Here is a 26,963-nt window from a genome sequence, read left to right on the forward strand (position 1 = left end):
TCTTTAACATTTATTATTATAATTTAACATTTAGTGCTTGCTCAGGTAAGGAGGGGAAGGTAGATAGGGACAGCTTCAGACATTTGAAATAATCCCTGCAATATTAGTCTCTATTTTGAATCACCACTGAAAATACAACGTAGCTACTTTGGAAAGTTAAAACAAAGAAAAAGGAGAGGCTGTTCTTTAGAAAAAACAGACTAGTATATTTGGCAGGCATAACACTTAACAACAACAACAGAGGAATGGGAATTGTGTAATTCTGTTTTAAATCACATCAGGTTTCCAGGTGTATTTATAATTAGCTCCAGTTTATTCAAATTTGACCAATACTGGATTTAATAAACCATTATGATCGCTACTGGCCTTTAATTAAACTGCATGGTAACAAGAAGTAATGGAGGTAATGAGGGACATCATGAAAATAGTACAGACAAGCTGATAAACTCCTCTGTACATCACGATACAGCTATTCTTTTCCCAATGCCTGATTTTGCTTAAATAGAGAAGACCTAGGAGATGTGCTGAATGTTATTGGAAAGCCATTGTCAAATACTATAAAAAAAGATACAAAAATCAAATGCTAGGGGAGTAAAGGTTTCAGCAGGGTCAGCTGCTACCCCTGAGCTGGCAGAGAAGTGCTAGGACACCAGTCACTGCTTCCTAAGCTCCAGTTCTGCTAAGTGGCATGGCCACCTGCCCATTGCTGCCTGCCAAAAGTGTGTCGCTACTAATTATAACTAGTTCAAATACAGAAGAGTAAAGAGAAGCAGGGAGCCCATCATTACACAGAAACACTACGAAGCACGGCCTTATTTTGCCCACATGAAAGACAGATTATTTGTCACTCAATAGCAGCGTGAGCAGAATCCCACTAATTTCCATATAGCCAGTCCAGTGACTCTCAGCAACAAAACTCCTGCAGCTCCTGCTCTTTCTCTCAGAATAGATTTATTAGTTAGGTGCTAAAAAATGTGAAGCCCTCGATTCCTTGCATTTTATCAGCTGTATAATTTGGGTTCAATATCCTGAATATCAGGTGGCCTTGTTCTGTTTTACCCAGCAACTTTCTGAATTCTGTAATAAACCAGTAACTCTTTGAACTATGAGTTCTATGGATCCTACTCTTCCGCCTGGGTGCCAGTCACTAAAATAATCACCAGTGTTTCCAAGTATTCAATTTCTCCTTATCTTTAGCTTCTGCAGTTTGAGTCTCCTTTGAGGATGACGATGCCAGTTCCATGTCTAGGAAGACACTCAATGTGCTGTGTGCACACGGTCAATACACTTTTTGTTTGCTTTTCTACAAGGAAGGAAAGATTTCTACAAGGCTCATTTCCTCTATCAGACTACAGGACCCTTACGACTGTGTACTTGTATCTCATGGGCAAGACACAATTGAGACAGGGACAAAGAAATGTTTCCAGGGTGATAGCATGCACTGCAGTCCTGCAGTACAGCCGTCTTCCATTCTGCTGATTCTAAGCACAAAGAAACACAGCATTCCCCCCATCATTACAAAAGTACAGACATACAGTATTGAGACACTCAGTGTCACTGTTTTTCCTCAACTCCTCAGCTCCTTCCTTTGATAGCACATGAGGGCCCTGCACCTTCCAGTATGCCACAACTTCTCTCCTTGTCCTCAGCACCTGGCTTGATACAAACATCAGGAGTTACCACTGCCTGTCATAACAGGACCTGCATTTAGCTCATCCCTGTCTCACAACTTCTTACAACTGCTTCAGCCCTTTTACAGCAAGTCTTCACAAGCCCAAGATGCAAACCCAAGGTGTACGTATTGGGTTTGCATGGCCAGGTTTTGGCAGCAGTGGGCTACAGGGGTGACTTCTGTGAGAAGCTTCCCCTGTGTCTGACCAATGGAGTCAATGCCAGCCAGCTCCAAGACAGTGGTAGTACCTTTGGACCACAAAGTTAAGAATGGGGGAAAATTCTTCACAATTGCAGCAGAGAGAGAAGAGCAAGAATATGGGAGAGGAACAGCCCTACAGACCCCAAGGTCGGTGAAGAAGAAGGGGGAGCAGGTGCCACACGCACAGAGATTCAACTGCAGCCCATGGTGAAGCAGCTGTACCTCTGCAGCCTGTGGAGGTCTATGGTGGAGCAGAGATCCACCTGCAGCCCATGGGGGACCACACACCAGAGCAGGTGGATGCCCAAAGGAGGCTGTAGTCCCAGGGGAGGCCTATGTTTGATCAGGATACTGGTAGGACCTGTAGACCCATGGAGAGAGGAGTCCATGCTGGAGCATGTTTGCTCACAGGATCTGTGACCTTATGGGGAACCCATGCTGGAGAAGTGTGTTCCTGAAGGACTTCCCCCATGGAAGGGACCCACCCTGGAACAGTTTGTGAAGAGCTGATGACCTGTCCGAAGAATTCACGTTGGAGAATTTTGTGGAAGACTGTCTCCTGTGGGAGTGACCCCACGCTGGAGCAGGTGAAGAGTGTGAGGAGTCCTCCCCTCAAGGAGGAAGGAGCAGCAGAGACAACATGTGAGGAACTGACCACAGCCCCCATTCCTCATCCCCCTGCACTGCTGGGCAGGGAGAAGGTAGAAAAATCAGGAGTGAAGCCAAGGAAGAACAAACGGGTGGGGAGAAGGTGTTTTTAAGGTTTATGTCTCTTTAGCCTACTCTGATTTGATTGGCAATAAATTAATCTTTCTCCAAGTAGAGTCTGTTTTGCCTGTGGCAGTAATTGCTGAGTGATCTCTCCTGTCCTTATCTCGACCCACAAGCCTTTTGTTCTATTTTCTACTCCCTGTCCATCTGAGAAAGGGAAGCAATAGAGCTGTTTTGGTGGGCACCTGGTGGGATACCAGGGTCAACCCACCACAGCTGACAGCTTATTTCCTTCCCTATAACCCTTTCTGTGCAACAAGCCCCAGAAATATACACCAGTGCTGATCAATACCCATCAATAAAATGGGCCATTTCATTAGCAACAGAACTCTGGAGGCAGCCTCTCTCACTGTGAGTTGGCTGGATGCCACCACAAGCTGCTCCTAAGTTCATCCCCTGTGACTCGATGCATCACTGGCAGACAGGATGAAACAGGCAGGTAGTTTGTGTTCATTTTATCATCAATTTTACTGTAAAAAAAAAGACAACCTGGGAAATAAAACACTTTTTCAATTTCTCCTTTTAATATGTGAAATTCAAGTCAAAAAGTAGAAGGTTTTCTAGCATACAAAGCCATATAACTCACAAAGAAGATGACAAGCACTATTGATGATAGGATTCTAGCAACTTTCAATATTGCTGTATTGGCTTTGGACCTGACACTGACTCAGCCCACACCATGGCTAAACAACAGCCAAAAAACCAGGAGCTGAACACACTATACCTCCCTGTTTCCATATTTCTAAGCACCAGGTTCAGGAGTCAAAGCCATAACTCATTTAAGGTCTACTGCCGACCTGTCATGCAGATAACTGCTCCAAGCAAAAAGTACCAGATAATGAAAAGTTGTGGGGGAGGGGAAGCAGTGATTTAGAGAACTAAGTTAACATGCAAAAATGAAACTGGGCAATGAAACTTCCAAGAGGTTGCCATTGACCAGAATCAATCAGTGGCAGACAGAAGACTGAATAAACATCTTTTCATATCAGGCCAATTGGAGGTGATAAAGAAGAGAAACCTGCTCCAAAGACCCCTCAAACTCTGTAGACCCCCAGGACTTGCACCCAGTTATGTGCTTGTTCCTGTTTCAGTGCTATTCTGGAGCCGGGAGGCCTGGGATCTGTATGATCAATACCATTGGCAAACAGCCATTTCAGTGAACTGAAGCAGAAGCAAAACCACATCCTTTCATTCTTGAAAACAGAATAAAGAAGAGAATAGACAATTGTATAACAATAACTAAAGGTAGAAAGGAAATTGGGATTGTGCATGGGTAATGCTGAGGATGGTTAAAAAACTGGTAGAGAGGATATCAGTGAAAAGGTAGCAAAAACAAAACAAAAAAGGGAAAGAAGGAAATACCTACAGGGTAAACAGATAAGGATATAGCAAAACAGAAGTTCTGGGGACAGATTATAAGAAAATAGTATGTGTAAAGGAAAAAGGAAAATGAGAATGAAAACAGAAATGGAAACATAAGCAAAATTAAAAGCCAGAAGAGTATCTATTTGGGCCAGAATAAAGTGGAAAATTGAACTGTGTATCAACATCCTTACACTGCACCTGTATTTCAGTACATGAAAGAGTAAGAATTTCAGCCTGGATGCCTTTGCATCTCATTTGCACTGTTTTGTTGCATTTGTTAAGACAAAGCTAATCCTCTGTGTATTGTTCCCATTTGAAATTAGAAGCAACTTTTTAAAATGTTGAACAATGCAGTAGAAGAGAGATGAGCCTTTTATCTGCCATGCTCAGCTGCAAGCTTCACCAAACAACCACATTTCACTGTTAGAGCAGCTCAAGTAAATCTAAAAGCTTAACTGAAATCTCAGAAACCAAAAATCTATCACAGCACCAGAGAGCATGAAAGCATAGGAGCATGAGAAGTGAGTTGGAGCTTTTCCAATCTGCTGCAGACTGCTGACTCTTCCAGGCTGTTACACAGAGTGGTTCTGCAACAACAGTTTTTCACCTGCAATTCATTTTAAACAATATATCTGAGCCTACGTTAAGAGTTACTTACCTACTGGATGTTCCTGACAAAGTGTGTAAAGGAGAGTTAAAAAAAAAAAATCACTTTAAAAAACCAAAAGATAATCTTTGGAAGTGAATCCTCTGATTGCCTCTGCTTACAGCTCTTTGATTTGCATAACAGAGCAACACAACCTGCCTGAACTGGACTTCTCTCTGCTGAAATTAAAACCCTACGATGCTAACCAACAAATCCAGTCTGAAGTAACCTCTTCGGGAAGCACACCATGCATGGATTTGTGAATGTAGTCTAGGACTACAGACTATCATTTAGGTCAGAAGGGACCTCTAGAAGTCATCTACTCCAGGTGCCACCACCACCAGTTTAGGTTGCTCAGGGTTTTGTCAGCTAAACTCCACAACCTCTCTGGCCAATGTGTTCTAGTGTTTAAATATCCTAATTCTGAAGTCTTTTTCCATGATTTAATTTCATATTCGTTTTTAGCAACTTATGATTTCTGCCTCTTGTCTTGTTAGCGTGTAACTCTAAGATGACTCTGTTCCTGTCGTCTCCACACCCTCCCCCTTAGATACCTGAAGGGAGCAGAAAGATCCCCTTCAGCATTCCCTCCTGAAGCCTGAAATTTCGAATGTGCACCTGCGATAGTTTCCACTTTCAGACTGTTACACCGCGTTAACATTTTCAATTTTCTTGTCAAAAGCATTTTGTAATCAGCAGCCCCTTGGTGTCAGCTGCTGCTTGCACAGACCCGCTCCCGCCGCACACAGGTACTTGCTGATGCAGACGCAGCCCTGCCCTGCCAGTCTGTGTGCACTGAGCACAAGGGCAGCGTGCCCAGGAGCACTGCAGAGCACTTACACAGGTATGGGTTTTGGCTCGGCTAGAAGACCTAAGAAGCTTAATTACATTAGCCCAAATAAGTCATTCAGCAAAACCATTCCAGCAGCCAGCCAACAAATACGCCCTTGAATACAAACTCATCCCTTCAGTACTGGTTCTGAATAGGAATCAAGGAGAATTAAAAATACTTCTGGTCTTACAAACATCAGTCTGAAATGACAGTTATCTAGATGGCTGGTGGGATTTTGTCACTGTCACAATTTCATGGTCAACCTCAACAGTCATACAAAGCTGATGTGATACAGTTCTGAGTCATCACTACTTTTTTATGTTTGAAATCTCAGTAGCTTCCAACAGCAACTAATTGCTTATTAATTCCACCACAGAAGATGCTGTAAGGGATTTACAGTAATTAATAGAAGCTAATCTGCTTTCTGCCCTGAATTATCACGCCTGCATATGAACTAATGAAGCAGTGACTGACTCCCAAGCTCCAGAGCTGCAAATACAAAGCTGAGTTCTGTGCTACCTTCTTCATGGTCCTTGGGAAAGGTATCAACTTTGTGCAAGACAGTAACAGAAAAAAATTCTTTCCTATTTTTTAAAGAAGCTGAAAGAGGACAGTTGCATCCGTCAACTCTTCATCCATCACCTTCCTGTCACCTTTCAATTTATTTCTGTCACTGGGAGGAAAGGTGTGTAAATGCAGCTCACAATCATGAACTTGGTGACTATTTATAACTGCAATCCACTCCACTGCTAATCTTTTAGAACACCTCTCCCAGATTTATTTACCTTTGCAATAAAGCTAAGAAGTTCACAGAATTAGCTGCATTTGCAGGGCTTTCTTTACTCTGTACTGATAAATATCATCAGCAGTCAGCTACACTGGGGGGAAAAAAGCCCTGTAAGTCAGACAGTCTGCATCAGCTCAACTTTATGTTTCAGTTATGAGGGTGAGATGTATCTCACCATTCATCAGACCCTGCATTACTTAGGTGCACTCACAACTAGCAAGACAGGCAACAGTAAAAAGAAGCCCTCCTTTCTCTGCTTGACCCAGCCTGTCATCCAACAGGCATATCCTTGCTAACATACCCAATGCTTCTCCATTGACGCTAGCTCAGAGTTTCCAAAGAGTGAGATGATACACTTGCAGGGATGCCAAGTGAGTTGAGCCCCTTTCCAAATCACAAACCAATTTTTCTTAAATGATGAAAAAGTAGCTGCAGAGCTATTAGGCTCATTTTAATGGAGAGCAGCTGTAAATGCTGGCACGTATAATTAGTAAAGGAATACCACAAATATTTAGATAATAAAACTACAAACAACCTCTGTGATGACAAAGGTAAGAGTGATAAGCAGCCATGATTTAAAACAAACTAATTATGTCCAATAAATCTATTCTCTTTCTGGATGAAGAACATAGGAAATTTACTAAGTCTGGTCATGAGCAAAACATAGGGGGATGGAGTGCAGCTGCAGAAATGTCAAACTATCCTCACAAGGTTATACTTGACATTCTGGGGGAAATGCAAACAACAGAAACTTGGAAGAAGAATTCCTAAGTGTCCTTAAAGAGCTATAATTAGTTATTGCAGGTCAAAACTATACCAAATAGCAAGATGGTGGCAAAAACAAAAGGAAAGCAAATTTTGCCTCCTAAACTTTGCCATTAAGTGAAGGGAATAAATGACAGGCACCTCAAAATTCAGATGCTAATACAGTGCTCTGGAACAATTCAATACAGTAATAATCATATTGTTATGCAAAGCTGTATGGCTGATTCTTCTCTGCTTTTTAAGTTATAGAATAAAATCTTACCCTTCATTGCAAACTCTACTTCAGCTTCAATTCCATTTCATCTGAGAGTTTTAATTTGAGTTGTCAGGAAAAAAAGAGTTTTACAGATTTTTAACATTGTAAGTCTAGGGGAAAAAAAACAGAACACAAACCAACCTGCTGTATTACCATGGGCATTGATATGTGATGTAGCTATAGGGCTTCTTCAGTATTGCTCAAAAAGTCAAAACAGAACATTGTTTTACAAGAAAAATGTACTTGCCCTCTATCTGAAGCGACAAAGATGATTATTATGAAATATAATAATGAAATATATTTTAAAATAGATGGGTTTTAGTAGAACTCAAGAGTCCCCAGAAATCACAACTCACCTGGCCCTCACTCAAATCTAACATTGTCAAGCTGTTTTTTACTTGCTGAAGCATCCAGCATCCAGGCTGTCTAAGACATAACACTTCCTTATACCTGTCATGGGGTATAAACTCTTTGTTGAGATGAAAAGCTCTATGCCAGCAAGCTGGTTTCTCTTCCTTTTTCAAGGGAAAAATGCCATGCTATTAGAACTAGATCTAAAAGAAACCGCAACTCAACTGCGAGACAAGTAGTGTACATTTATGATCTGGAGGCCAGAATGGAGAGGCTGTCTGTTCAGTGGTATTGAGGAATATGCTATTCTGTAGTAATTCTGGCACTTTAAATTGAAGACTCCTTAGATTGGAATTTTGCCATTACTTTTCTACACAGATGAGCTGTAAGAATCACCAAAATTAGAAACATTGCAACAGAATGGTTATTTTAAGAAACAGAAATTGGTAGCATGGCAAATTAAGAGATAAAACCCCAGAAAACTAATCACTGTCATAAAGGAAAAACATGAAAACTTGGAATATGCCCATAACATTTCAAATAAGTGGAAACCGCAAGAATTTACCATCGACAACTACTCCCATTTGAGATTTAAGGTTTTAGTTTAAGGTTTTGTGTGTTTATAAACATGTGTATCTATCTGGATCATAGTTACATCAGTGCTAATATTCAATGCCTATTTAACATTCTGCTTTTTCCTAAACAAAACTGTAGCTTAATATTGGTCTAATGAAAAAGTATGTTTTCAGTTCATGTTAATTAAGCAAACGCAGTAATGACCATGTGAGCACTCCCACTCTAGAGCTCAGTAAAACTGATGCCAACAGTGGCATAAGCAAACCTGTTCCTAAACTATTCAGCATAAACTGAAATGTTCAGTAAGACTCTCTTTACAGAAGCTCTGGGACTGTCATTAGAGCTTCTTGAAAACCAAGTACCTGACTTCATTCATAAAATAAACCTTGTTAATCTTCATTACCTAAATTAGCCTAAGGTAAAATGTCAGGCAAGCATTTTACCCTCCTTCTTTATTCAATGGGAAGACAGTTGTATTCAAACCACTTCTGCATGGGTTTCATCAATTAAATTGAAATGAAAACTTTGAACTTCAAATTATCCCACTTCAACTGGAGCCAAATCACATCAGAGAGATTTTAATGAAATATAATAGTACATTTCTGCAGCATCACTGCACATGTGGACATACTGGCTTGAAGATTTCACATTGGACCTGTTCATTTCAATAAAACAATTTGGAAATTTGATGAGGAGTGAGATAGATAATTTCAGGTGCCAAGACATTATCAGCTTCTTCATGAAGCCATCAAAGGACTAAGTTCTAGTATTTCTAAAACAGTGGAGAAATCTGCTCAGTTCCCTACAGAAACAGGGTGAATGATGAAAGTAATGCAAAGCACTAATGTCACCTTCAACAGATATTGCACCAATCCAGTGCTCAACAGAGTTAAAAATCTGAACTGTTTGCAGTTCACACAAAAGTCCTCCCTGCTCCTCCAATATCTACAGATATTTGGTAACACCTTTGTGAATGTAATTCATTACACTGAAATATCCTTTTGAGCTTCTTAAACCCTATTACTGATTTACTTCCCTCTGAATACATTATCTAAAAAATGATGCTAGTAGTGCCCAATACATCATTTTGTTAATTATTTGTATGCTACTCAGTCTCTTCAGGCAATTGTCTGCTCTTTCATGTCCTCAAACTGGTCTGATTCTGCTATATCAAGGAGATATTTAGGGTGATATTGGGATTGGGAGAGGGATGACCCACAAAAAAAAAAAAATTCATGATATCCTAAACAGTCCCTGATTTATGACAGCTACTGCAGAGCAATGTTACTGTCAGTCTGCCTGTCAGCCAAGAGTGATGGGCCACCCATCACATATCCTCTAGCCCAGAGTGAGTTCTGATGCCTTCAATGACCACCAGTAAAAGTCAAAACTGTCAAAAGGCATGATCTAACAAAGATTTTACAGAAATAAAAGTAGTCACAAAATAGTCAAGCATTTAATTCCTCCTTGGAAAAGACGCAGAAAAAGGATTTAAGAGGATTAAAATATGACCTAAAGAACAAAATAAGGACAACGTGCTTGCTTTCATGCCTTGCAAGTACAGCGTCTGCTAAACACAAAGTCTCACTAATGTCTTGTGTTTTCAGTAAAATGTAGATGTTGATGAAGTCAAACTCATGTATGTTTTCCTTGGAGCCAGCTCTGCTAATAATAACGACAATAAAGGCTCAACCCACTAGTTGGTTGGTTGGTTTATTTGTTGAGCGAATTAGGGAAAGAACACACAGAAAGATATTTCTAAGGACAGTATTTATTTGTAAAAATTTGAGCTGACTGAATATGGTTTGGCTTTTATTCCAGATGACACTGTTTGTAGGAAAATACATACTTTTTGATCCTTTCTAAGAGTTTTGCATTCTTTTTAAGGTAAATGAAAGAGAAATGCAGTCAAAAGGTGTGATACTTTATGATGTTTCACTTCAAAATGGTGGACTAGCAGAGAAAAAAGTCAACCTGCACGCAATAAATGAGTATTTTTGGTTTAAAGTAATAAAGAACAAATGGTCAGAGGTGGCACAGCCAGAGTAGGTGAACTTTACATCTTTCTAGGCTTTAGCTGGACTATATTAAACTACAGTAGTCTATTGCATTCTGCAGTCTTCAGCCTGCTGACAGCTGTTGTGGGTTACAAATTTCAGCACAAACTGAAAAAGCTTTACAACTGCACTAACCTCTATCAGCAATCAAAAAATTGCCTTCATTACTGGACGGTCTGAAGAGCTGCTTTTCTCCTGTCCACCCAAAACTTCTTTTAAGAGAAACAACTTTGAGAAGAAAACACTCTCTCTGTTTCCAGCTGTAGTGGGGACGAGAGCTTAGATTGCTGAAGTCACTTTTGCAGCCTAGGCATCTTTCTCTAGATTACACTAACAGTGATGAGAAAAGATTATGTTTTAAAATAAAAGTCACCATGCACACAGTTCATAAGGTGCATTAGCACCCCCTGTGCTTTGGCCTCTCAGTACCTACAACAAAATCAAGCACTAACTCAAACTAAAGTTTTTACCATAAAAAATGGTCTCTCAAACAAAGTGTTCTTGGATATCTATTGAATTTGTTAACTGGAATTCATGGTTATGTGCTGCTATATGTATTAAAAAGGATTAAACAATAAACTACCTTGATGCACTTCCTTAACCCTGGTCCCATGAACCTGCAGTCTCAAGATATGACCTTTCCAGGTGATCATCAACTATCAAGACAGAGCTGCCAGCAAAACCAGTCAGAACAGCCATGGTGACTGAAAGTGTTGAAGAAGAAATGAAGATAAGAGAAGCTCTTTTAAAACTTGGAGGAGACGGGATGAACAAGAATTCAAAGTCAGAACAGCACTTCCTTGGATATATTAGTATCTCAGATTCCAGATACCAATAATTGCACAGGTTCAGATCTTTACCAGAGGCCCTGAACTGCTCCTGGTGCTAGAGAAGCTGACTTGTACCCAACCTTCTACAAAGTGTTAAGAAAAACCCCAAAGAAACCCCCAAACCCCCCAAAACCAAAGTGCCAAGAAAAAAGCTCCTAACTCTACAGTTCATACTGGCTGCGCTACAGTGCCAAGGTCAGCTACCTTGCTGGGGTTATCCTTGGCAGCTGTGTCAGTTCCAGCTACACAACCTAAAGCAGCCACAGGTAAATGTGAATTTGCACTCTGCTTTTACAAATTAAAAGTGTTGCTCTGCATTACATTTTTAAGTAGATATAACTTATTCATTCAACAGAATGTGGTCTTGTAGCAAACTGCTGATCCCACTGGTATCTTGCAGGGCACAACACACTATCCATGTTCCTTGTGCTACTTTACAATTGGACTTTTGCTCCACAAACCATCCCAGAAAAAGGAACTGGACAACAGCTTTTCTCCAAGCAAAGAGTGCGAGCCTAGGCACGGAAATCTGCAAAGACAGAGTAGGTGGCAATGCAGGTCTCTCTTTAAGGTTTATTTTGCATAAATTTGAATTTTGAAGAAATGCTTAGGCCAGACATTTTTCTTAGCTGGATCTGCCTTGTTTCCTTTTTTTTTTCTGTCCTCCCTCATAGCCATTGTCTCCTTTTAATCTCCACTGGAGCTTAAGCAGAAGCTGAGAATACAGCTCTATTCCTTCAGAACAGCAGTCAAAAGAATACTAATTAGTTTTTTGTCTTTTGTTGTAGTTGTAGTTAAGCCAAAATATCTGACTCCTTTGTCAACAGCAGAAGAGTGCAGAGACCAAACACATAAATGTAAGATAAAGAAATAATGACTGCCTCCTGGGTTCCATAAATCCTACTGTTTCAGGGAGGTGTAACATTATGTACCACCCTACACAATTATGCACTACTGCCCAGCAATTATGTCCGGCCCTATGCATGAGGATATTCACTGTAGTCAAAGTCAGCAGCACACTCACTGACCAGATTTTCAATGAGGCCCAAGAAGCTTTTATCCCTGCCAAGAGTTTCCCCAGTCCTACTAAAAGAGAAGCAAAAGGACCACGTTTTCACAGCCTTGCCCCTCCCAGCTTGCACTGCTCAGACTGAGGTGTGTACTGGCTCTCACTGTAAAAAAGCTTTTGCTGTCTTGAACTCTCCAGACCTGGACTGTTCCTTACACATTTTTGCCTCAAGCATCTGGTTCTGGATGCTAACATGATACCTGTCACCACAATATGACTGACCTTCAAGTGTGACAACATACTAAAATTTGGTCCATATGACAGTTTGACACAATGCTGAAAGTATATTTGCACTTAAGCAACCAGCTGCAGGATGGTGAGGGAGTGTTTCAGGTTCCCTAAACACTCCCACGAGAGAGAGACTGCATTACCTATCAGCCTTGAAAGGCTTTTCCTGGACTAAAGTTAAAAGGAGAAGCTTCATAGGGACTGATAGAAGTGTAATATATATACATATATAGTTGGTTTTAGCTTATATAGTATTTATTTGTGTAAATAAAATGTATATATGCTTCCCCCTTTCCCTATAGAAGCCTCTGGCCTGAAAGTTTTTCTCTTCAGTGTTGGGATAAATTGTGGGAAGGGGTGGGGGAAGCCTGGAAATTGGATTTTGGATTTCTAATGTGGCTCAAACTGCCACAGTATCACATGGTTGGTCTGCCACAAGATATTAATTACAGAGCTCAAATTGTAACCATTAAGTTTTCATGGAAGGAGGATTTAATGAATAGTATTCATGACTTCTGATTTCTCCATCTACTTGTGTCCCCAATTTAATATGCAACATTGGCCCAATCATATTTTGGAGATTGTATTAAACTGGTTGCAATAATGTTTACACACCTCAGTGAGCACTATGAGGGCTTTTGGCATATGGACACAAAGATAGTGCTAAATACAGTCATCTGCTATCATTGAATTATGAGTCAAATAATGTTGAAAGGTTTTTTGAGAGACACTGATGGTTTTCCATCAGGGTCCCAGTGATAGTTTTCCCCTGAGGATCTGCAAGATGCTCCTTTTGGCTCTGTATGCCAGCTTACAGGGCACTTTCTTGTATTAGTCATGCAGATCTTCTGTTACTTCTGTTGAAATGGTAACCAACCTGAGAAAATGCTTCAAAAGCAAACCTCATTCTGCTAGGATATCTTTAGTAAGGCTAGGAATAAAATCAGCTAGGGTGAGACTGCTTTTGCTACTGCAAGTAATATACAAACTGCCATGCAAATACTTCTCCTGGCACATCCAGATGGGTGTGACAAAACCTGAACTTTTTTCATAGCTTTTATGCTATTGCTGTGGTCTCAAGTGGCCAAACTATTGACAAGGGCAGGAGTTCAGTGTCCATGCTTATTCCACTGCTAGAGCAGACTGCACACCCACCTTGATATTGCTGAGTTCATGCTAAGCAACAGCAACTTTATCCAAACCCTTCTTCCCAGTTCTATACCAGGGGCAAGGAAAAAACTAGCAGGTGCTACAAACTTGGTTGCTCCTGACCTGGAAAAATTTGAACTTAAGCCAAGGTGAAAGACTGTACATGACATTAGCAGTTCTCTAGAGTTTTTCAGCATTTCATTTTCCATATTTGTACAGGTTGACTGTTCTTAAACATTTAAACATGGCATTTGGCCAGGAATGAGCACACTGTCACCCATCTCAATGCTCTAGCAAAGTAAGATATCCACAAACTGGACTTCATCTGTGATGAATGGTGCCCCTATCTTGAAGATTATCTTGTTGCACATGTACGTTTTAATTTCCTATTTCCTAAAAATTTAAAAACATAACTGAGGCAGTTTTTATACACAGCAATGAAGGTATACATAAAACATTGTCAGCTGCATACAACAGACATGCTAGAACAAGGATCACTGTTTCAAGCATCTTAAAACAAGGTAATAGCAACTGGGACAACATTAAGATTCTCTGATAAGCTGGTTTTCAACTATTTAGACACAAACTACTTGTTAAACAGATGATGCCTTCACTATAAATGATAGACACAGGGGCTGGTAAAGCATTATGGTCACAAGATTCAAGTTTAAAATATCTTCAATTATTTGCAAACTATTCCTCACCGCAGGATTCATATGAACCTGCAGGTAGTGGAACAGTATACTTACAGTTTTCTTTCCACGTCAGGAACTACTAAAGAAGATGTCTTTCCTTCTGAACAATGCAAATACTTTAATAACACTTGACTACTATTTCTGAAGAGGTAAAAAACCCTCTCCCACAACAATACTCCACACAAGAACAAAGATTTTTTGTTCAATTGAGATGCAAGATAAATCTTTATTCAGACATAAAAGTCCTACAATTGTGAGAATTTTTATGGATACTTTGTATCATAATACACAAGTCATTCTTCTCCCAGGATTATTTCAAAGCCTAAGTTAGAATTTGCCAAGGATTATTATATTTGATAGAAGGCTTAGCTTTGGGTCTAATAAAAACCACACGAAAGAGAGCAGAAGTAATAAAAATCAATAGTCCAATGTTTTTACATGGTTCAGAGCATGGATGTTAACAATACAAAAAACCCCCATCATGTTATTTACCAATTTTTGATGCAAGCTGCAAAAATAAGGAAGTAGCTTTAGAAGAAAAATCAAACTAACTAAATCAGTTATTAACAACAGAGCCTATTTTCTGCTTAAGATGCTTAAATACAGGTGTGCTATTCTGTAACTACAAATGAATCACACCATTTATTGTTCACCCACAGAATGGACAGGAATGCACAGGTTTGGCAGCTTGACAGAGATTTGTGGAAAATCTCTGTCGGGTATCTCAACAACTGTCAGAAATAAAACGGATCTTGTTAAAGCATGGACAGCTAAGACATTTGTAACAGGCTCTTAAGTTAACCTACCAACAGTGAAAATTCAACACCTAGGAAGACAGCTGCAATCTGACAAGTCACAACCAGGTTTCGGTACACACTCTCCTTATATTAGGATATTTAGAAATACTAAGTGTGAAATGAGAAAGACAAAATGGAAGGTAGTGTATTAAATAAAAAATATCCTAATATTTGAAATCCTTTCTTGGGAGAAACATTCTTGAGGAATTTTTCTGCTCTGAAATTTATAATTATTTCACTACAGAATGAACAGAAAGCATCAGATGTAATCTGTAACAACAACTGTGAATGTTTATGATGATCTCTACTTTAAAACTGGATTTAAGGCATTAATATTTCTTGCATTTATTTAGTCTCATATCAGGTACATACTGTTACACACATATGTATATGCACTAACAGAAAATTGTAATATTTCTAGGATTATTGAAGTTAAGCCTGGGAACTGTGGCATTTAGTACATTAATTCTATCTGGTCTCATGGAGCTTAGGCAGACCTGAACCATGTACCCCAAAGCCACGTATTCAAATGGCCATCAGAGGTCACACCCATGATAGCACTAGAGAGCAGTGTCCCAGGGGTGCAGCCTCTGCAGCAGACAAAACCGAGGCTTTAGGAGTCAGAGACAAAAGATCTCTCTCCATTTTCTCAGGGGAAGACAGTGCCCAAAGAGAGGAAAGAAGTAGTACAGCCACATGCTTCCCTGCTTAACCATCCTCTGCAGGTACCACACTAAACAGCAAGATTATCGATGACTGGTACAACACTGAGCAAAAAACCTCAGCTGTTTAGGAAGGAGACACACTTCTGCCTCATGTCCTTAGGGAAAGTAGAGCTTTCCCTCCATATTATGGTGCTCCATATTATGGTTTGCTCCATATTATGGTGCTATTTCTGCTAGGGTTTGATGAAGTCCACTTGAAGTTTGCTATATTCCAAGTTCAGCATGAACTTAAATCCCAGCTCTGTGCAGTTTCAGATCTTTGTTGGCTGGTGCAAAGCGCACTAAGAAAATATGCCCCAGTGTGCAATTTAGTAGGAGATGGAATGACAGGAACTAGAAGACGTTTTACAGAACTGTCAGCACTTATGAGGGTGTAAGTTACAAATTCTATTGAATATAAGTACAGTGTATGTTTCACTCTCCCTCTCAGAAAAACCCACCCCAAACGAAAACTCTATCCCAAAAGCCAACAGTCAACACAATGAGACAAGGCCTAATCAAATCAGTTCATTTTTTTCCAGGATTCTTGTACTTTTAGTTTCCCTATTCTTTAAAGCAGCAGCTATTTAAAGATAATTGAAATAAATTAATTCAGATATTAAAAAAAAATGCTAAAATAGTCTGAGACAACTATTTCTGAGAGTGAACTTAGAACAAAATTACAGGCAAAACAGACTTAAAGGTAGAAATGTTGCCTACTTATGCAGCAGAACTGGGCTATAATGTAGTAAAAACTCCTCTCAGGCTTCCTGAGTGAGAAAAATAAGCTCTTTACTGCTTTTCATTCCTATGCAAAGGAACACAAGTTTTAGAAAAGGATCAGCTTCCTCTGTGACCCATGCATCTTTACTAAAGAACTGTTAACACCTCTGACTTTGCTGGTAAGAGTTGCAAGAGCCAGAATGAACACTGTTTGAATTCTTGATCGCAAACTTATATGCAGGGCTGGCTTTTGGGGAAAAAAAGTGTCTTTTTTTTCCTATAAGCTGAGAAAATTTGATCTAGCAGACTCCAAGCAGCAGTAATTGTGGAACACTGCAATTCTGTTTTAACATTACTATTCAGGAAATAAAAAACTTAGAAAGTTGTCATGAAAGCTAAATACAGCTGGTGTGCCAGTTCCCGCTGTTAGATGGTTACTTTCTGTATTTGGGATCTGTTCTTTCAAAAAGCGTTTGAAAAAAAGGGTAAGTCAGGACTAGTTCAAATCTGAAGACAAATGAATGGAGCTGACAGAAAAAAGAAATGTGATTCAATGATGAGGAAGAAGTAGCAGCTACAAGACTCCTGGAAATTTCTGAATAAGGGAAGAAAAGGAGATTACATCATTCTTCAGAGAACCTTTCTTGATGGTTGCAAGTCTTAGGTGAAATAATGGCTCTTACTAATCAGTTACATACATGCCACCACATCCATGAGTTCATTTATGTATCAATTTCCCAATAAGTACAGAGACCAATAAAACAGCAGTTCAAGTATTCTATACCATGTTACTCTGGGTCATTGTGAGGCTTTTGCTATGTATGGCAAAAATATAAGGGAACAAGGAAGCTGAATTACATGTTGACGAGCAGTCATGAGGTCACAGCAATTTTAAGCTTTTTGACACAAAAACTAGTCTTATTTTTTATGTTCGTGCTATGTTTAATGCTTAAGGAGTCCACACATTCAAACTGCTCCAATCTCTGAAAGACTGCTGAAACAGTACATACTGATCTGCCACACCAGCAGAACAAGCATGTTTGGTGGCATCATCCATTCCAGCTTCCACACTAAGCATGTTGCTACCAGCAAGGTTACATCTGTAAGATGGACTTGACCAACCCACTACATCAACTGGTCACCATATTAGACTTTGCTGCCAACATTACAATGATTTTTTAAAAGCTGTATGTACCTTGCCAAAGTAACTGAAAATCTGGGGACATTTTGCCTGTGATCAGCAAAGGTCACAAAGGAGCAAATTTGTTGTCTTTTTAAAAAAGAGCTGCAAATTGGCAAGAAGGCAGCACTATGTAGGAGTAACTCCCCATTTTCTGTGTGCAGTGTAGTTTACTTAGTTCAGTAAGTCACACACAGCATAAAGGACAACAGTGAACTCTACATACAGTCACGGTGTGCACTGTCTTGCATTTTTCGCCTGTACATGCTCTATGCAAAATAAAGGCTTTAATAAGATATAAGAAACATAGGTTCTTTGTGACTGATTCTGAGTCTGCAATCATACTGATCCCAGCAGATGTGTCTGAACATGTTCTGGGACTTTCTATACAGAAAGATCTTTCAGCATTGGTATGGTTGCAGGATTAGGTTCTAAGACTGTAAAGACAAATGAAAGACAATTGGTAACCTAATGAGATTCAACAGTAACAGCTGAATTTACACATAGCAATGCTCCAACCATTTTCACATTGAACAGAGATTCAAACCAACATGATTCAACAGAAAATAGCAGAACATGCTTTATTGTTTCAGCTCTAAAGAAAATCCCCCGAACAGTGGCAGAACACACTTTATTGTTTCAATTCTAAAGAAAATCCCCCAAAACAGATGTAAATATTTGCCTTTATACAGCTGTCATCCTTTGGGAGGTGAAGGGGGAAAAAAAATCACTGCCTCCTTATTACTGCAGACCAAAATTCATTTTTCTTGGTATTTTGCCAGTTCACATCCCAATGAACTGCATCCACCAAGCAAGGTCACATAAATGATTGTGAAAACAAGTTTCCTTTGTGCATGAAGAGGAATGAATAATTTGGAAAATGTGACATCTTCAGTACTATTCCTGCCACTATGCAATATTTCTCTAAATTATGCAATATATCAATATAGCATTCATAAATGTATGTTTGGAAAAAAGGACCTTAAGTAAGTTTCTGTGTAACAGCAGCAAGTGGGATTTGTCAGTGAAAGTGAAAATCTGGAGGAAAAAGAATGCTAGAAGACCATATGCCAGCTACTCTACAACTTTACTTCCACCCCAAAACAAGGGCCATCTGAAAACCCAAATGATGACAACTCTGAACTGTAAGTCATTGAAATTTTTTCTTTCATCTGCAAAGAACTTTGAATGAAGACTTTGCCAGAGATTCACAGGGAGGCCTCAGCTGACAGGTTTTGTGGACTCCTTTGAGTTCTTTCGCTACATTATTTCATTCCTTCTGCACCTTTAAATCCCTTCATAGTTAGATATTTACAGTTATCATTGCAACCCATCTCAGAAGTTGTTAAGTGCAATGTGGCTTCTAAATACAGTACTGTGTGTTATCTGGCAACACCTCAGAGCTAAAAAGTCCAACCAACCTCTGTTTAATAACAAGTTCTAACTCCTTTGCTCCATCTCTTTTTGTTAGCTTCCTTCAGTCCTTAAAATGTGTTAAATCTAATGCCTGTGCTAACTAGCAGTACTCAGGTAGTTTCTGAAGGATGAGATGCTGTTGTATGAACTCCTGATCATCCCACATTCATTATTGCAGGAAATGAGGCATATGATCAACAACATATCTAATGGGAAGACATGATCTTACACCAACCAGACTAGAACATACAACAATACAGAAATCTCTCATCTTTTTTTCTTATTTATTGACATCTCACGCAGCAGTGGAGCTACACAATAAGGAACTCATAGTTTTTAAATTATTTGGTTGTTGAACATAGAAAGGCATCTTGACCACTAATATACAAATTATTTTTCATAGAATAACAACCTAATTTCACTGTTTTCAAAACCAAGGACAAAACTTCTGAAGGTAACAAGGATGATGTCTTGAAAGTGATTTACATAAAGTGAAACAAATGTAGATAATTTGAATAATCTTCAATCCTGTGATACAGTCTAATTACCAATCAGCATAATTTTAATTTAAGATCAGAAGACAATGGTCTACTGTTTCTGTCAAAGTAAGACAAAAAATCCACATTTACACACGCTACACCAAATGTGTCACACCAAACTCTGTTTCATTCAAACCTCTGAATTATGTATGTCATGATCACGGAAATTCCCGTTTGCAAATCAGTGCCTAAGATGCCCTGTGAAACATGCTCTGAGATTATTGTGCTGCACAGCTGTGAAGAAGTCCAGGTTTTCTGCCTCCATAAAGTAGGTCAGGTAATCACCCAGTGGTGATGAGAAAATCTTTTCCCTATAAACTAACCAAATAACTGAATTCTGAGTAGCATAAAACCTGATTTTGCTTCCAAGCAAGCTGGAAGGGAAAACTAGAGGCAAAATAAAAGCTTCACCATCCCGAACTAGTTAACAAATATTAGACATTGAGAATTAAGTTTTAGTTTTGCTGTAAACAGCTCTATCTGCTGATGAACCACCTAGAGAAAACAGGGCTTGGAATGGGTCTAGAGGCCATTTATAGGTTCCTTCTACATCACAATGAAATCATTATTTTCTACATTGCTTGACAGGTTTTTGTCTACCTGGAGACTGTCCCCCAAGGATGGCAGCCCATCAGCTTACCTAGATAATATAACAGAATCACAGAATACCCTGAGTTGGAAGGACCCACAAGGATCATCAAAGTCCAACTCCTTGTTACATTTTACAGGTTTTTTTCCTTCTCCTGATCCTATTGGTGATCAGAATACCTTGTTAACATTTTATTTGCAGAAACTTCTAGGTATCTATTTCTCTCCTCAATAAATTTCTCTCAAAACAAAACAATGCTGTTTATTTCAGGATCATGGCTCCTAGACTTCTAATCATGTTGCTGCATTTCCTTCTCCCTGTCAGCTTATTAATTTTTTTTATACTGCAGCAACCAAAAGTAGACATATTTTAACTTTAACCTTCAGAACATAATGAAGAGGTTAATTTATGTCTTTTGCACGCTGTCAATGCATTTTGGCATAAGGTCTATTTTTGTCGTAAGTGGTATGATGCTGTTGATGCATAAAGTTTGCAGTCTGGTAGAACAGTCAGATATACCTCATTGCAGGACTTCTGCCCAGCCAGTACTCCTCCAGTAAATAATTTCTAACCAAGGGTGAAAATCACTCTTTGCTGGATGTCTACTAAAGGACACCTCCTTAAATATTGGGTGTCCAACCTAATCTAAACCAGGCTGTACAAAATGCCTCTGAACATAGTGAAGAGTGAGAATGCATTTCATCCCATGCTAAGATGTGGGATGAACTGCCCTCAAGAGAGGCACTTTTCACAATTTAGTAAGATAAATTGGATAGTTAAAGTACTGGTTTACAGTTAAATGATGGCTGTGCAATTTTCAGACAGCTACTCAAAGTAAAATACATCTGACATGCACTGTGTGCTTTCCTCATTGATCTGAACTCTGTTCCTCGTAAGCCAGAGGAAGATCAGGAAGAATTTTATAGTTTTACCACCTGATACACTTCTGTCCTGTCCCAGCTTAATGCCTTTGTCCATGCTTGCTAGATTAATTATCTTAAACAAAAGTACTGCACAGTGCCAGCTGCAGCAGTGAGCCCCTTCAAAGAGAACCTCTCTCACTGGAGCTTCTTATTTGGAGGTGAAGCATCAGTCAATTACTCTGAATACAGGATTAAAAATGGTTTGTTGTTTAGAAGACATTTCTGCTATTTTCTTATTAGAATGACACTGTCCCTCATGAGAAAAATCTTACTAAAGAAAGGTCAAAGCAAATGCTTGTTGTAGGAACTTTTTTCCTTGCTAATAACTTACCGGGACAAGTTAGATGTTAGAAACAAGCACTATGGCTGGTCTGAACAGTTTGAGAACAAAATTAAGAACAAATACTCATCCATATGAGAAACACAGACCTCTCCCCTAGTAATTTTGGCAATAGCGATTTTAATGATGCACAGAAACTAATTTTAAAGCCAGATAAATTCAATCTATTTTTCACAAGAGAAAAGCAAATAAATGCTAAAAATACTGCTACCTGACATGCTCAGATATCAAATTCCCTTGTAAGTGGTACAGGACCTGTGGAAAGTACTGCCAAAGCACTGCAAATCAGTTCAAATATCAGTCAAGAAATTCTGGGAAACCTCATCTAAATCCTGTTCCTAGAAAGCAATCCACAAAGCTTTGATAATAAAGGTACCTCACTTGCATGGTTCTCTTTGCACTGTGTTGGCTCTGGGGTTTAACTGCTTTCATATCCATGTTTTCTCCTCCCCACTTTCAGATAACTATATAGATATTTTATAATACTCAGTCTTTGCAAAAGAACACAGCAGATCCTCTTAAGTAACCAAAGAGCAAAACTAGAAGTGCATTTCACACATCTTAAGCACAAGTACATCTTCCTTTTAAGAGTTTGTTGTTTTAAATTTGTGTCACTGTCACACAACATGCTAATGGGAAGATACTCTTCAAGCACTGTTTTTAGATATTATACAACAGAACTTCTAATTTCTGACTACAAAGTGCTCTATGTTGAGCATTTAGGGCTTTAAAAGACTGATATTTTGAGGATCATTCACTTGCTGGACCTGAAAATGCCATGCACAACATCTAATGCTGCACCTAAACCTGCAGATCTGAGTTCTGCTCTGAGATGCATTTTATTGCTGGCATTTAGCATATATGTTCTTGATCAAGTTTGTTAGTGATCTACAAATGCCAGTTACATTTACAAACCATGAAATGGACATCTTCTATTTTCTTCCTATCCATACAAATCTTTGTAGATGTAATTCTGTGGGATTTGGACAAAGCAAACAAACTGACTATTCTTTGCAGCTGATGTGCAAGTGGTCAGCTTTGTTTCCACAGCTCCCTATTCCTTACTCCATCTCTATTCCTTACCTCAGAGGGATTTTATGTCACACTATTGGTACAGAGCCTTCTACCATCAACCAATCTCAAATCCTGCTGCTCAGTTTGCTGAGAATGTAGAGATGTCCTCCAAATGCAAATGTCTACTCTCTGGTTTTAGAGTGTTGTAAAACCCTGCTTAGGTTTCCTGAACTTTATTTTTTAGTGTTCTACACTCCAAATGTAGATTTTTGTTATATCTCCTACAGACCAACACTTAAATTTACTGGAAATTGAAGACTTCAGTTCTGAATAGTCCCTCTGGATTGGACTGGCCTGCAGTCACAGAATTATGGAATTATATAACAGCTTAAGTTGGAAGGGACCTTAAAGATCATCTAGTTCCAATGCCTCTGCCATGGGCAGGGACACCTTTCACTAGACTAGGTTGCTCAAAGCCCCGTCCAACCTGCCCTTGAGTGTTCCATGGGTGGGACATCAACAACTTCTCTGGGCAATCTGTTCCAGTGTCTCACCACCCTCACAGTAAAGAATTTTTTCCTATTATCTAATCTAAATCTATTCTCAGTTTAAAACCATTCCCTCTTGCGCTGTCACTACATGCTCTTCTAAAAAGTTCTTCTCCATCTGTCTTGTAGTTTCCCTTCAGGGACTGGAAGGTCACAATTAGGTCACCCTGAAGCCTTGTCTTTTCTAGGCTGAACAATCCCAATTCTCCCAGCCTTTCATCATAGGAGAGGTGCTCCATCCCTCTAATCCTCATGGTGGCCTCCTCTGGACTCGCTCCAACAGGTCAACATACTTTCTTCCTGTGCTGGGGACCCCAGAGCTGGATGCAGTGCTCCAGGTGGAGTCTCACCAGAGCAGAACAGAGGGGCAGCATCCCCTTCCTCACCCTGCTGGCCACGCTACTTTTGACGCAGCCACGACTGGCTTTCTGGGTTGCAAGTGAACATTGCTGGGTCATGTCCAGCCTCTAATTCACCAGCACACACAAGTTCTTCTTGGCAGGACCGCTTTCAATCTGTTCATCCCCCAGCCTGTATTGATACCAGGGACTGCCTCATTTGTTCCATAGTATGAAAACCACAATGGAACAACAGTGGAGCAGGGGTGCAGATGCAATAAAATCTTAGTATATGTTTCAGTTTGTACACCTGAATTGTCAGAACAACAATGCAGCTAAAGAATATGGTCACAGTAATCTGAGTGATCTAAGAACACAGGCATATAAAGCTAAATACTGGAAATTTCTACTAGTAGAGTATGAGGTGCACTAAGCAAAAGCTTTCATGTTCTAAAAATAAAGTTAATTTGATTAACAGATCATGGAAACAAAGATGCAAATGACTAAATTAATTTCCTATTCCTGTCTTAGATGTCTGGTACCTAATCCTGAAGTAACTATGTATTTAGTGCAAGAGCAATAGATCAAAAAACTATTAAAAAAACCCACCAGCAACCCAAATATAGAAAAACAATCAATAATTGATCTGGTTTAATTAAATACCATTCTACTTAATAAAACATTGTCATTCATCAGTTTCAAACCCCAGCATTCTGTGAACTGCTAACCCTTCCGAAGAGGAAGGCATACTTCTTTATTTATAATATACAAATACCATTATGAAAATAATTTGTATGAAGCTATAAACCTGAAATGGACAATTTCATTAGTGCCCTTTTTTTTTAATAGATAAGAAGTGACGTCTAACTTTACTTCCAAATTTTTTCTCTCAGCTAATTTTTCCACTGAAACTATTAGCCAATTAACTGAAAGGAAAGAATTTAAAAGAAAATAAAGCCTTTTAAGAAAACAGAAAACAAGTATTTTATGCTTTAAGAACAAAAACTAAACATGAACTAATACTTCACTCCATCTTTCCTGCTCAGTATTAACAAAAAGCTTCACTATATTTTATGCTAAAAATGTACCTTTCTTTGAGCTGTTTGAATGTTTTTTTGCTTCAGTACAGAAGATGAACCATTTCATTCATGTACATAACTTACTCTTTAAGAGTTTCATTGTTTTGGGATGCTTAAGTAGGACCTTGGATCTCCAGAACTGACTTCTAAGCCATTGCAAGGAACGAGGAGAAAACACCTCACGAAGGATCAATAGACAGTGTGGTCTTTGTAGGAGAATGCTTCTAAGCACAGAAGCTTATTAGTACTTCCCTTATGAGGAAGAAATATTCCTCCATGAGATCCTTATTTGACAATATGGGCCTCTGGCAGGAATAACACTAAAAAGAAAACTGGTCCTACTTACACTGAGCTCTGAGAGAAAAATTAAAGTTTAATTTGTCTCCTGTGTCAGCTCACAGCACAGTGTCACTGCTTACTGAGCAACACCACAGGCTAATACTGTCACCCAAGCTCCCCTGTCCTCAAACTTGTCCTCAATAGTCAGCAGGTCCCTACCCTGACATCAGATTCACTACAAAAAAAACCCAATTAATGGCTCAATTATGCTGTATCATGCAGATCTCATCCACTAACCTTCCACAGAATCTATGGGGTTGCCTTTAGTATGCCTACTCTTACTGATGTACATGAAATGCAGAATGGAGGAAAAAAAATCCAACCTTGCTACCTTGTCACACATTTATTATTTAATCTTTAGTGATTTCACTGACAGAGAAGCCTGATAACTTTCTTTGTAGACTTGATGGGAGAAAGGCAATGTGTCTTCATAGTCATGCAGCCTGCTTAGTTATTTAGGTTTTGTCAGACAGATTTTTGACTGTTTTGAACAGGACCAGAAAAAAAGTTGCTCCCAGTTAGTGCACTGAGAGAAGAACCTGGCTCAGCCCACCCAAGGTAATATTTGGAAAGTTCTATTATCTAGAAAGCACATAAAAATAAACTTGCCTTCCATAAAGATCCTGTTCCAGTAGATTTTTCCAACTTGATTTCCTCCAAGAAATATTAGATTTGATAAAATCAACATTGAAGTGCTAACAGATGCTAGGACAGCATGAAGTCGACGACGAATTCTTGGCGAGAAGAAACGTTCCTGAGGGGTAAAACGAAAGGTGCAGATGAAGTTAACAATCCCTGCAAATTTTCAAGCAACCTTAGAAAAAGACATTGCCGTTATGACAAACAACTTCTATAGAAAAGTTCAAATCCTTATGGAACAGGTTTTAAAATATCTAACACAACTTCTCACCACTGCCATTTAAGTTTGAGTACGACTTCGTGATAAAAAGTGGTGTTGAATCATAGCTGTGGTTGAAAGGGATCTCTGGAGGTTACCTAGAAAAGACATCAAAGCAGGGTCAGCTGGAGCAGGCTACTCAGGACTGTGTCTGGTTGGGTTTTGAATATCTCCGATGATGAAGACTGCACAACCTCACTGGGCCAACCCCCTCACAGTTAAAAAAGATTTTCTTAGGTTAAATGGAATTTCTTGCATTTCAGTCTAAAGCCCACTGCCTTTTGTCCTGTCACTAAACACCACTGAGAAGAGTCTGCCTTTGATTTCTTCTCCCCTACAATTAGGTATTTTATACACATGGATAAGATTCCTGAGTCTTCTCTTCTCCCTGCTGAACAGTCCCAGCTCTCTCCACTTCTCTTAACAGCAGAGTTTCATTCTCTTGGCTGGACTCTCTCCAGTATGTCCACGTCTCTTTAGTGGGGAGCCCAGAACTGGACACATTTCTATACATTTAATGTCTTAATTATTTTCTTATTAAATGTTCTCCTTGATGAATTTTTACTGAGGATGCCAACAGTAACAACATGATTCCAGGGGTAATACTATCCAATAGGTTCCAACATGAAATAAAGCACTTTAGTACACAATATCAAACAACTTCAGAAGTCGTGAATCCTTGATTGATTAATAAGTCATCACTGAAAGATTCTGGAGTCAGATCAGAACTGGTTATAGCAATGACTTTTAAATAGATACATCTAAAAAAATACATATAGACACAATCCCAAATATTTTTGTCAGTGCAAATATTACTGCTCATGTTTGAGAAGCATAATTATCCATTGTAAAGGTTTTGGTACTGTTGTTCTAATGATACAAATGAAGTAGGTCTCTCTCAACTATATACCAGTTTACATTTTTTTTTAATCTGTATTTGGCATTATCACCTGAGGTGTGAGTGCAGCATAGAGACTGCAAAAAGATGGTAAAAGAAGGATGAGAGCTTTAGCTACCTCCAATATTCAGTTGTTAGAAGAAATTTTAAAGACCATTACAGCACTTCACAAGGAAATATTGTCTCATTACTGCACAAGGAAAAATACCTTGTTCATCATGGTCCTGGGTTGAAAACCTCTGTACATAGTTAGTGCTTGAATCTACAAAAGACTGAATGCTTTGTGTGAAGTGATGAGTATTTGCCAGGGCATGGAAACTAGGGAAAGTCTCGGGGGCTGCTCAGCCTCCACGTCACAAGTGATGACGTTGCAGAAAATAAAGTCTTG

At 39.2% G+C, this 26,963-nt stretch overlaps 1 protein-coding gene across 1 annotated transcript in view; it reads right to left on the reverse strand.

The window, feature by feature from the left end:
- Positions 1-26,963, reverse strand: part of HHAT (hedgehog acyltransferase) — a 143,189-nt gene that overhangs the window by 31,317 nt on the left and 84,909 nt on the right. The window contains exon 10 of the mRNA XM_008932966.2: positions 25,389-25,533. Coding sequence (XP_008931214.1) covers positions 25,389-25,533 — 145 coding nt within the window. The remainder of the gene's footprint in view (positions 1-25,388; positions 25,534-26,963) is intronic.

The sequence above is a fragment of the Manacus vitellinus genome, unplaced genomic scaffold (assembly GCF_001715985.3).
Source record: "Manacus vitellinus isolate BGI_N305 unplaced genomic scaffold, ASM171598v3 scaffold_8_pilon, whole genome shotgun sequence".
NCBI lineage: Eukaryota > Metazoa > Chordata > Aves > Passeriformes > Pipridae > Manacus > Manacus vitellinus.